The sequence below is a fragment of the Lissotriton vulgaris genome, chromosome 4_1 (genome assembly GCF_964263255.1).
Source record: "Lissotriton vulgaris chromosome 4_1, aLisVul1.2, whole genome shotgun sequence".
Taxonomy (NCBI): Eukaryota; Metazoa; Chordata; class Amphibia; order Caudata; family Salamandridae; genus Lissotriton; species Lissotriton vulgaris.
The window spans coordinates 1,849,002,367-1,849,015,169 of NC_141691.1; the positions used below are offsets into that span (position 1 = coordinate 1,849,002,367).

Below are 12,803 nucleotides of genomic sequence, written 5' to 3' on the forward strand. Positions count from 1 at the left end.
GCGTGGCTGTATCCTGACCACCTTACCGCTGTCCGTCCCCCCTCCCGCTATCCATGTCTTTGTTCCCGTCCCCCCTAGCAGATCACTTTTCCAGCTCTTCCAGGCCCCTCGTTGTTTCTTGATGACAACGCTTCCCTTATATTTTTGTCTAGAATATTCATCACGTGACTTGATTTTATCGTTATACGTGTAACCTTCTCAATATTGTCCTTGCTGTTCAGTTTATTCATATATTTTATCCTTTCAGTTCCTACTCTCCGTCCCTTTCTTTCGGTTTCCCTGCTGGGCTCACGCTGTGGAGGCAGCTGTGCTCTCAGGGCAACCAGCCAGATGACAGTCCAAGACCGGGAGCCGCCATGTTCAGTCTGTCGGCTGGTTGTAGGCAGTCCTCGCCGGTCCTGTTCACTGTATTTGCCTGGCTGAGTACAGGCTCAGCCTCGGACTGGCTTTGTGTTAGCAGAGAGAGGGTGGGGGCTTTTGGTTAATGAATTATCGGTGTGTGAGCGCACATCCCAGTGCCTTGCTGCAGACGGCCCTTTCCGGAGAGCCCCGTGTGGTGCTGGATGCTGAACTCGGTGCTGCTTAAATCGGTGGTTTCCCCATCATCACCGGATGCATCCTTCTTGCCTCATGCATCCCACCCAGACACAGTGAGGGAAGCGGCGCAAGGTGTCTCGTGCCCTCCAGGAAGGTGATTCTTCGGCTATACTTAGTGCAGGGTTTGCAATGCTTTACAGATCCGCTATCCGTGCATTCAGGTAGCGGTTTACTATGGAGGCTGCCGTGCCGTGCTCTGCATTTCTTTACAACACGGGCGCACACGCACTGCATCGCAGAGTCGTAGATATTTCGTAATTCTTGGTTGCTCACGGTCCCTTATTATTTATGTATGCATGCATTATTTGACTGCTGGGAGCGCGTCTCGGTGGGTTAATGCATCGACTGCCGAGTTTGCTGTATATGCACTGCAGTGAGTTTCTTGTTTCAGTTTTAGACGCTTGTTAATATTCAACAAGAGTTCATCTTCTCTAGGCTTTTTGTATGCACACAAATGTTGTGGCAAATCGAGGTTCAAGGGCTTTGTCAAAGACCTCTCCAGCGTCCCCGTGTTACCAGATAACACGCTGTAGCACACAAACTTGGCTTCGCAGTTTGGGATTGTGACTGTTGAACTTTGTATTGTAGGCATTTTAGACGTTTGATGTTACTCATTTTAAATCGTGTGTACTTGAGAGGTAGCACTGGCCTAATGGACAGCAATGTACATTGAGCCAGGTAATAAACTAGGGCACGCCCACCTCCTCGTATCCCGCTGAGCTCCGCACACTTCACAAAGGTAGCCTTGAGCTCAGGGGATGCTTAAGCCAATCTCTGCTACAAGGGAAGATGTTTGTAGGAGATGACCCCCATGTGAGCTCGATATAAATGTTAATGTTCACTGTTTATATGTAACTAGATGCAAGCATTAGCCTTCGTATAGGGCTTCCTGTTTGGCAGAGGAAGGAATCGAGGAATCGGAAAATGAAGGGATTTCACCACAACTAAACCAACTCTTCTCCCGCCGCCTGAGGTCACCTTGGTTTCTTGAAAAGACAAGGCTGTGCTTGCTTCCCTGCCCCCTGGCTGTGCTTTCTTCTCTGCCCCCTGGCTGTGCTTTCTTCCCTGCCCCCTTGCTGTGCCTGCTTCCCTGCCCCCTCGCTGCGCTTGCTTCCCTGCCACCTCGCTGCGCTTGCTTCCCTGCCCCCTCGCTGTGCTTGCTTCCCTGCCCCCTCGCTGCGCTTACTTCCCTGCCCCCTCGCTGTGCTTGCTTCCCTGCCCCCTCGCTGTGCTTGCTTCCCTGCCCCCTCGCTGTGCTTGCTTGCCTGCCCCTTCGCTGTGCTTGCTTCCCTGCCCCTTCGCTGTGCTTGCTTCCCAGCCCCCTCGCTGTGCTTGCTTCCCAGCTCCCTCGCTGTGCTTGCTTCCCAGCCCCCTCGCTGTGCTTGCTTCCCTGCCCCCTCGCTGTGCTTGCTTCCCTGCCCCCTCGCTGTGCTCGTTTCCCTGCCCCCTCGCTGTGCTTGTTTCCCTGCCCCCTCGCTGTGCTTGCTCTCCTAGGTTTGTGTGTGTGGCTCTGGGTGTGTGTGTGTGTGTGTGTGGCTCTGGGTGTGTGTGTGTGGCTCTGGGTGTGTGTGTGGCTCTGGGTGTGTGTGTGTGGCTCTGGGTGTGTGTGTGTGGCTCTGGGTGTGTGTGTGTGGCTCTGGGTGTGTGGCTCTGGGTGTGTGTGTGTGTGGCTCTGGATGTGTGTGTGGCTGTGGGTGTGTGGGCTCTGGGTGTGTGGGAGTGTGTGGCTCTGGGTGTGTGGGTGTGTGGCTCTGGGTGTGTGGGGGTGTGTGTGTGGCTCTGGGTGTGTGTGTGTGTGTGTGGCTCTGGGTGTGTGGGTGTGTGTGTGTGGCTCTGGGTGTGTGTCGGGCTCTGGGTGTGTGTCGGGCTCTGGGCGTGTGTGGCTCTGGGTGTGTGGGTGGCTGTGGCTCTGGGTGTGTGGGGGTGTGTGTGTGGCTCTGGGTGTGTGTGTGTGTGGCTCTGTGTGTGTGTGTGTGTGGCTGGCTCTGGGTGTGTGTGTGTGTGTGGTAATAATTGCTGTCTGATGAGCTCGTCCAGTAGGGTACAATAGGTCTTACATTTGCGAGAGATTAAGCTGTTGGCAATGTAAATGACAATGCCATTTATTGATCTGTTTTCAAAACCAACACGTAAATAAAAATGTTGTCATCTACAATGCCAATGGCTCTAACTTTTGCAAAGGCGAAACCGTTGCATTGTAAATGCTTGTTTCCCTCTGCGATCTTTCCTGGTAATAGAGAAACCTGGTGGGATAGCCACCACCAGGTCAGGACCCAAGGTTTCATCTGCCCAGGTTTCCACGACAAACAGTATGTTGAGGGCGTGCTCTTCCACAAAGTGCGCAAATTCGAAATTATGAAGGTATGAGTAAGAGAAGAGTGCCTTGTCATGGGCCTCAAGTCACTAAGATGTAGTGGAAGTGACATCCATCGCCTTTGTCCACCAAAGACCATGTTGCAAAGAATGACCCCTTGCCATGACTTTGACTTACAAACATATTTCTGTGTGTGCCAGGGCCTTGGGGGTAAGGTTCAGGGTTGAAAACTGAAGAAAGTCAACATTGCTCTTGGAGATGGAGAGAAGACAAATGAGAGAATAATAAAGAAAGAGGGAGAGAACCTGTGTATGTTTTTTAAGTACAAACCTTCTTAGACAGCAACAGAGCACTGCACATGGATGAGTCTCGGTAAACGATTTGTAATCACCTACATTGATTTAGAATCGATGCACACAAGGTCATCTCACATAATGACACTTCAATATCAGCATAACAGTGAACACAAGACAGCATCAAGAGAGTGCTAACCAAGCAACAGAAGACAACAGTGGGTATGAACATAGTATACCAACATAAACGAGAAGGCAGTTCAAGGGGGCAGTGTATTCAACGGGGGTAGTTCAGGTTCTTTCTGAAAGTGCAGCAGAGTTGGAACAGTTCTGATACCGATGTAACATTATCAGACATTTCAAAGGCCTGCCTTCTCATAGTTCTGCCCCTGGATCTACTTTCATGGCTGCTGAGACCATGGGCAGCGACAGCAGTGCAAGAAGTAGCGAAAGCTAAGCCAAGGTATACAATCGAGGCCTTGTACACTGTGCTTCCAAACCACCCTAAGGGGCAGAGTGGAGCTGCCTGCAGAGGCAAATACTTGTTAGTAGCCCAAGAAAATGGAAAGACCTCTTCAAGTTGATGAACGTCTTCAGAAGAGCCTTTGCACATTAATGATAGAAAATTGCACGATCTGACGCAACTGTCATATGTTGACATTAGGCATTGTCAGGGGTACAGGATTTATGTGGCACAGAAGGACCAAACTAATCAGTAAATTGCACTGTATATGCATCAAAAGGCAAATTAAGCATGAAGAAGAGCTTTCTGCTGCAGCATTATTTTGCTAGTTTTTCCTTTTAACACATGGTAGTATTATCTGAGCAGAATCTGCACCTCTTCAGTGCAATTGAATAGTGTAATCAGCAACTGAAAGGTGACCAATTATACTTTGCCATGAGCCTACCACTGCGGGACACCGACATTTTGAGTTATAAACATTGTTTTGTTGAAATGCTCATATAATGCTGCAAATGGTGATTTAGGTGGAAAGTGCAGTAAATCTTTAGGTACGCAGAAGACAAGATGGCTGTGAGATAACTCCAGTGGCCCTGAGCACAGGTAAGTCACTTGTTCATAAGCACTGATTGCTATAGCTTGCCAGAGTCCAAAGCCACTGTAAAGAATAAACCGCAGCTGAAATTTTGGGCAGGGAGGGATGCATGCAAGTACAATTGTCTCCCATTTGGAAATGTGAAGGGGTGTAAGAATAACATAAGAATAGGATGTGCACTGAGGGGTCAATATGCCATCGTACACAATGCGTTTATGGCAAACTATAGTTAAAAGATTTCCTGTCAATACAACAGGAGTGCTTTCACCAAATAGGTCGCCTCTCAGGTCATGATGTTGTGCTCGGCTACGTTTTTCATTTTAGAGAAACAAATCTCCAAGTGGGAGTTCTTTTTGATAAAATGAAAAAGAAATATCCTTAGGTGCATGGAGGATTGTCCCAGCACGTGTTGTGGGGATGTTTGCTTTTTCTGTTCATGACTGCTGCGCCTTCCTCAGTGGTGGCAAACAATAACCAACACCATCAACCGGTCCCCTCTAAAAAGAGAGGACCTTCTACCATGGCTATGCAGGCAGCCCTGGTGTAGATGGTCCAGCAGCAAAGAGTTTCCAACATCATAGCCAGCTGAAGCTCTGCCATTGGAAACTGAGAACTGTTCCACAAGTTCTAAATGAGCAGAGTAACTCAAGGGGGAACTGAATAGGACACCAGCAATTTATGGTACTATTACCATCCTGCCACACTTTAACTGAGGTCCTTCTTTCTCACACTGCCCAGATAATAGCCACAATAAGCCTCAAATGATCAATTATGGTCAGATGAGGTGCTGTTGTAGCCCTTACAATTTAAGTGTCTCCAAATCATGTAATAAGTATGTAACTGAAGGGTACATGGAAACACATTGAGGCCAGAGAGGAAACCTGGCTGAAAATCTATCCTCAGTATGGATAATCCTGCCCATGCCATCCTCAAATGAAGCACCAATGCATTGTGGATGTAAGAGCTATATCAACTGATGGGTCGCACTGAAGGTGCAGAAAAAAAATAAAACATTTTTTAAAAAATCACTCCTCCTCTTGAACCTCAGTCACTCCAGGGTAAATCCTTAAGTATGCAGAAAAAGCACATGACTGTGTGATAACTGAAGCAGCCGGAAACAAGATAAGAAAACTTTCCATGACCTATTGACTCCTATATCTGTTGTGAGTCCATGCCCATAGCCAACGTCCTGGTTTAAATGTTTTAGTCTGACTTTTGCAATGCATAAACTTAGATCAATGTGTGCCTTTTTTGCACACGTCGGCAGCAAAGCCACCAGCAAAATTGGTGCAAACTAGCCTCCCTCTTGGACTCAGTAGAAGCCACGTGCTGTGCAAATCTTAAGTCTGGGCTCGGCTCTGACTTCTTGGAAGTTTGGGTGTGCAGTGGGAGCCAGTAAAAGGGAGCTTGCTACTCTGTGGAGAATTTCAGTTCCCATGGTTCTCCTTCAAACTCAATCCGAACCCTACAAGTGCCTACACATTACTTAGTTTCCACTGTGTGCTCCACATGTTATATTGATGCTGTTCCAAGTGGAAGAAACAGTAACTAGGGCAAGAGTGCTTCAGCGTGCAACAGCTACATCAGAATGAACTCTCAGGCACCCATACTAAACACTGCTATGCCGCTGACGTGGACAGACATGGTCTTTACAAACCCAGGAGTATGTCCCGATAAACAATGAAGCACCAACCTGCTTGGAAACGGTATATGATGTCCACAGAGGCATCATAAAAGTTTCACTGTAAGCACTTTCAAAGTCACTGTGGTACAAGATGTTGTACTTTGTTCGATAAAGGACTGCTGGTCGCCCATAAAGGAGGTTTCGGTCTAGAAATGGAAACAAAAGAAATACAGTCAATAATTAGTAAACTCTGGTCATTAGAAACATGAAAATAATAGAAGCAAAAATCGAGTTTCTTTCAAAAAAATCCAGGTTGCTCCTCATTTGCAAAAAAAAGTCTACTTTCTCAACCAAATACTGAACATAATGTTGACAATATAAGTGAAAAGAGCAGCAGCTTCAGCAGTATTTAGTTAGCAAAGTAGTACCATAAACTGTCAGCGCAACGTGCAAGGAGTGCAGCAAGATGCAGGAACTACCACAAAAAAGACCAAGCCCCAAGGCATTCTCGTCAGCCAGCTGTATTCGCATTATGAAAAAAGCCCCTGGATTTTTAGCAAGCCGCCACACCAGCAGCAGCAACAGTTCTCTATTCGGATTGGCTTTCAGAATGCAGCTTGTGCCATTGATATGCATATTTTTGGGAGATAAAACAAGAATAAGAGATCTGCCTGTGCCATGAGACTTGTTAGCTTTGCACATTTTTAGTGAGGGATTCATCCAAGCATCATGCTATTGGAGTGGAGTTTAGCTCGATTGCCATGCATCTAAGTTTCCACTGGGGACTATTTGAAAGAAGTTTCCAATAAAATCATTCAGGTCACATATAACCTTGACAGAAATGAGGTTTTAATGATTATGTAATCTTAAGCAGGTATCGTTACAATAATGTATTCCAAGGGGATCTCCATGCCTACACTGAAATGTGAACACTGCTATGAAAAGGTCTGGGAGAAGCCATCCCCTCTCAAACATAATGGAACAGCTTTTGTTCAGAAAGCAGGGCATTGCAATAGAACTTTAATCAGCATAACATCAACATCTCAAGTTAACATCACAAAGAGGAAAGACGTTTCTTTTTATTTTCGATCCATTGTCCATGTCCACACCCTTTTTTACATCGCCATGTGCTGACATTGCACGTTACCATGTTCACCCTAAATGTAAACAGCTCAGTGCTCCTTTAATGCACAGCACCCAGTACCTTCACCTTTGTGGCACGTGATGTTTTCATGAGGAGTATCACCCGGTGCGCCCATGCGGCACATCACCCAGCACTCATGAGGTAAGTCACCCAGTACTCCCATGTGGTGCATTATCCAAACCAATTAGGCCCATCAACCAGACCGCCTCTGTACTTCATTTCCAAGACCTCCCATGTGCCACATTACGTATGCTCCTCTGATGTTCATCACTATGTCTTCGCCTGATGCACCTCATCCGGTCATGCAGACTGTGATCCACATCACTATGTGGCCCTTGCTGGTTATGAATAACTGAATGTATGCATGCATTATTACCTTTATGTTTGTTGTTCTGTGTGTATGGGTCTCAGTTTGTCTGCTGAATGTTGTAAAAATGCGAGTGAATGGACATGTGTGCATACTTTGCGTCTATATGTTGTTTGCTTCAGTTTGCACCCACTATAACAAGTACATTCTGGTTATTAAACTAGTTTCTAGTGTGATCATCTACCTCCATGCACCTCACACTAGCTTCCAAGAGCAGGACAGATTCCAAGGATGTATACTTGACTGGATGGTGCATCTAAATGCACAACAAAATGAGTCATTTAAAATTTAAGGGTTTGGCAAACAGATATTTTGTAATTGCTTATGACAGAGTGGGAAAACAGGCCCAGGCACAGGTCAGGCGAGTGTGTGTACCAGGGCTGAGTTCTGATTGAAAGAAAGAAAGGTAAAGGTGATGATACAGAAAGAAATGTAAACAAGGAGAATTCTAGTGTAGTTATTAAAATCTTAAGGGTACACTACTAAAAACAAAGACAATTTGCAGATTAAAGTATAAAATCATTTCTTTAAATAAAAATGGTACAATATTGTAAGGAATATCTATAGAACAGGATCTAAGACCAGACCTTGTGGATTTATAATGTATTTCAAGGAAGTGAGCAGCAACATTGATAAATCATTGGTAGGTTGAGCAGGACTCTGAGCACAGAAGGATTTGCAAAGAAAATCACTTTGTTATACAAAAAAATTATATTTATGGATTTGATGGATTTTTTAAATGATTTTGGAGCTCAATTTAATGAAGTGCTTTCCATATGTAAAACACTCTGAGATTCTCTTGAAAAAGGAAGAATGGCTAAGAACTATCTTAAGACAAACCAATCTGGTTTACAAAGGTTAACTCAAGTCTTAAGTCTGTCTTTTTAGGCTTAGGAAAGCCTTATGACTTCCTGAAGCAAGTGAAAATCAAGAAGATATTTCCTGGCTTAAAACCATTGTAGGACTGTCTTACATCTGAAAAATTCCTTAGTAACCCACATTCACAACTTGTCAGAGGATTTGAGCTGAATCTATAGCTTCTTTTCCTGTGTTTCACGTTAAAAAATACTTATCTATTATTTTAATCTGAAGTGAATGCATTTAAGCTAGAAATTACAATCCAAATGTTGAAGGACCAAGAAACTTAACTAGTATTGCACATAAAGCACTACATCCCAAGGGCTGCTTCAGAGCATTTGGATACAAAGACCTTCTAAAATGACATTCCGGTAGAGCTACAAGTTATGTACTCTCTGTTGATAACGCCATAGACTACAGATGAGCAGGATCCCATGAAAGAAGCAGGTTTCAAAAATACGTGGGATTTTACATGGGCAGTGGGAATAGATTCTACTAGTGCACTCAGGCATGCATAAAGAGCCACACAGGACTGGTGTTTCTTACAGTGTGGCACCTCCACAATCTGGACCTCACCTCATCTCAAGATAGTAAGTAAAGTTTATTGTATAGTTAATACCGACCATTATAAAAAGAGTCAAGCATTCTAATGAATCATACCACAATAGCATGCAAAGATTCTAATAATGATCATTTAATACCCTAAAGACTGCTGCATTTAAAAAACTAAAACATGTCAACTGCCCAATTTCACCTTAAAACGAAGGACTTACAAAGCAACATAGGTTAGAGGTTCTGCTGTGATAAAATGTCAATGTGCCGCGACCATAAGTTGTATATCATTTGAATATTACTCCCCACATTGTGAAACTGACAGACTGTGAAAGTGCAGGCGCATTGTACATACTATCTACCGTCTTTGAATTTAAAATGCTTAAGCAAGAATCACTAATACAGTGGCTTAGCTTCTTTAGGGCTACTTTATGACCTTTTTGGCATTACAAAACTGTTGCGCTGCTTTATTTTTCATTGGTTGCTATGCGAAGCTCTCAGACCTAGAATTTTGGAAGATGCTGTATAGGGGCAAAGTGAATTATAAGTAAGATATCCATTATTTTACTTAAAATACATTATCAAGAATTTCGTGGCACGATCTGTCCGTATGAGGTTTATTCACCCCTAACAAGCATGATATAAAAGTGCAGGTACGTTGTGCATATATATATATGTCCTCATTGCTTAAAAGTGCACAAGCCAGAGGACCTCAAGCAATGCTTCGCCAAGCTGTTACTTTACCAGAATCAAGCACAGAGTTCTCTATCTGGAAATTATTTTGGTTTTGATGCTGGTTGATATCCCCTATGTACTCATTATTTACGGAAATGCTATAAAGTGGGGGTGCAAAATTAAAAGAAACACAATTTTACTAAATCCACATGCACAAGAGACCCTAATGGGTCAATAAGCGGTTTCTTCTCCAGGTTCAGAAATGTTTCAGGCTAGGGGAATTGAAGCTCCACTCAGCCAAGAAATGACAGATTGCCTACAGGTACAAATACACAGTTGGAAGAGAAGTGGTCTGCGGAGCTTCCTTCTTTGTTCCAGGACTGCTGGGCATGTGCAAAAAATGTGGGCGCTCGTCTTTAGTTTGTATCCACATAAACAGCAGCTTGGCTTTGACGGGCAAATCTTCCACATGTTATGAGGTCTTTTGCATCAAATTGTCCAAATCGAAACCACAAACCGGCTTTTTACTACCAGTGAAAAATGAGTTGCCAAATATGGTTGGGGCTTCAAACTCTGATATGTGTTAAGCATGGCTTTTCTATCCAAATGAGTTCTTGTCCTGCAATTATGACAAGGTCTTTGTTGAAGCATTGATGAATCAAAAGAAGGCTGTTCTTTTCATGGGACTGGCCCAAGCTTCTTTAATGCCAAGTGCTTCTATTGCCGACTCCAAGTAGTTTCCCCGTGATTCTTTTCACTATTTTTACGCCTCTATTTCCAGCCAGCACAGGTTGTTCAAGGAGTCACTCGCTGAAGCACGGAATGTGCAACATAACTTGACAAAAGCATACATTCTTTGCAGCTCCTGTTTTTTTTAAATCAAATTCCAGCCAAACTTGAGTGGAAGAAGTTGACTTTGGCAGGCAAAGCAAGCATTTGCAATGCAATAGGTCTCGCATTCACACGATCTTAAGCTATTGGCATTGCAAATGATAATGCATTTTATTTATGTTTTGGGTTTTGAAACATAAATAAAAAGCATTGTCATTTACAATACTAATAGCTTAAACTCTCGTAAATGCAAGATCTATTGCATTGCAATAAAGGGCCTTCTTGACTGCTTGTTAGATTGTAAATATCAGAGGAAGAGACCGGCCTGCGACATCTTCGAAGTAGTGATAATTAGTGCAGTGACGAAGATGTGTAAGTGTTGTAAATTACACAGACACAAAGTGTGAAATAAGAGTTACATATGATCTGATCTATAAACACTAGCAAAGCCTTCCAACACCTTTCACCCAGTGATTATACTGCCGCGGCTCAGGAGGAAGAGAGGGAGGGGGTGCTATTTCCAGCCTTCTCCATAATTTGAGTGTGCAGTGTGGCATTGCATAATATCATTGCTATTTTTGGCCTAATAAAAAAGACTCCCGCTGTAGTAGGGCCCTACCTTCACCTCCTGGTGCAGGGGGGCTGTGCTTTATGGCAGGCATGGAGGGAGGGAGGTATGTTCTCGGCCTCAGCTCAGGCCTCGTACAGTGCCCCTGCTATTACTAGTGAGCAAGAGGCGCTAAGGTGGTGGTATTGGTATTGGTGGTGGTGGTATTGGTATTGGTGGTGGTGGTACTGGTGGGTGATGGTATTGGCGGTGGAGGTATTTGTAGTGGTGGTATTGGAAATTATGGTGGTGGTACTGGTATTGTGGTAGTGGTGGTATTGGTGGTGGTGCTGACTATAGCACTGACAGTGCTGCTGACAGAGGAAAACCCCATGTCTGCCACAGGCCGGCAGATCCACAGCTGACCAGAGAGACAGTAATTTGCGGTGCTAGAGTGTCACTCACTACTCCTCAATTCCTTTGGGTCTACAGAGGTTCGAGAGAGGCAGGGAATGTGGAGGAGTTGGGAGGATGGAAAATGCAATACTGCAATTATATCTAATTTTAGTTTAACATTTTCATACTTACAGTGAACTAAAAACATTACCATTAGTCAGTGTTAACAAGAGCCACAAAAAGGACAATGACCAAAGATACAGGAAATAACGAAGGGGCATTCCATGTCTCGTGCCAGTGTAGTGTAGGGGTCACTTAACACAGTATCACAACAATATAACAAACTTGTGGCTAATAATGCTACAAATACAATATAATAACTACGCATTATCCAGACTAAGTCCTTATAAGATGGCATTGAACAATGCCTTTACGAAAAACTCAAGGACTCATCATGCACACTGATGATAGAAATGACACACACATCCACAATGCACTAACCACCTACGAACAGAAAGGATTAACATGGACAAATGGCAGCTGTGAATGGTAAGCCAAGTGGATAATGTTTCCCCATCAGATCCTGTGCACTCCTATACATAAGCAGAAGTTATAACTCCTCAACCGATATATGTGTTTCTCTTTGGTACACAGTTATCACAACATCAACACTTGATTGAACATCCAAAGGGATTTTGATTAAGAGGCAAATAATACTCAATCTTATCTATAATTAGTTATTCGCGAAATAGAATAGTAAATTAAAGCACAACATCCTTGCATGATACAACTGACTGTGCTAGTGTGAATACAAAACTGCTTATGCTAGCAGGGCACCATTACTCTTTTTAAGGACACAAATTCTGGAGAGTTTATAATTGGCTCACAAAGAAAACAGTCAATCTATAATATGTTTGACAAATGAGAACTTTGCGCTTAATTTCTTGCACCTGATATCAATAGCTGATGACAGGAGCAGATCATACACCACTTTACTTGGTCTATCAAACAATCTCACAGAGTAAAACATTTCAACACTATGGGGCCGATTACGATCTCGGTCGGAAAGCCTCTGACCTTAGGTCAGAGGCTTACCGACAGAGATCGTCTGTTTCACTTCCGACCGCCTAATGACAATTTAGGGCGCCTAATGACAATTTAGGGGGTCAGAAGTGAAACCAGCTGGTCATTCCAGTTGGATTCAGACAGGCTCAGGAACCCACCGGCCAGTCGAAAACCGCCTGCAATCCATATGAACGGCGTTTTACACCGTCCAGATTACTATACTCTTGTTTCCGGCAGGCTTTTCATGCCGGCTTTCGGACATAGAACGCCTGTCAGAAAGCGAGTTTGGGGGCACCTAGCAGGCCCCCTTATGTTAGCGGCCTCCAGTTGGGGGCAAATGGAGCTCCTATGGTGCCCCCTTGTATCCCAGCACCATGCGGCAGGCAACCTGAGGTGCTTGCCTCGCGGTGCAAGGATTTCCCTATGGTAGCCTTTTCTACGGCTGGTTTATGGCCGTAGCACATGCTCCCATAGGGAAATGGGAG

The 12,803-nt window shown here is 44.3% G+C and overlaps 1 protein-coding gene across 10 annotated transcripts in view; it reads right to left on the reverse strand.

Moving 5' to 3' along the window:
- Positions 1-12,803, reverse strand: part of ENPP2 (ectonucleotide pyrophosphatase/phosphodiesterase 2) — a 947,534-nt gene that overhangs the window by 49,133 nt on the left and 885,598 nt on the right. For all 10 annotated transcript variants that reach the window (XM_086966157.1, XM_086966156.1, XM_086966152.1 and 7 more), the window contains one exon: positions 5,953-6,089. In XM_086966157.1, the coding sequence (XP_086822283.1) occupies positions 5,953-6,089 (137 nt within the window). The remainder of the gene's footprint in view (positions 1-5,952; positions 6,090-12,803) is intronic.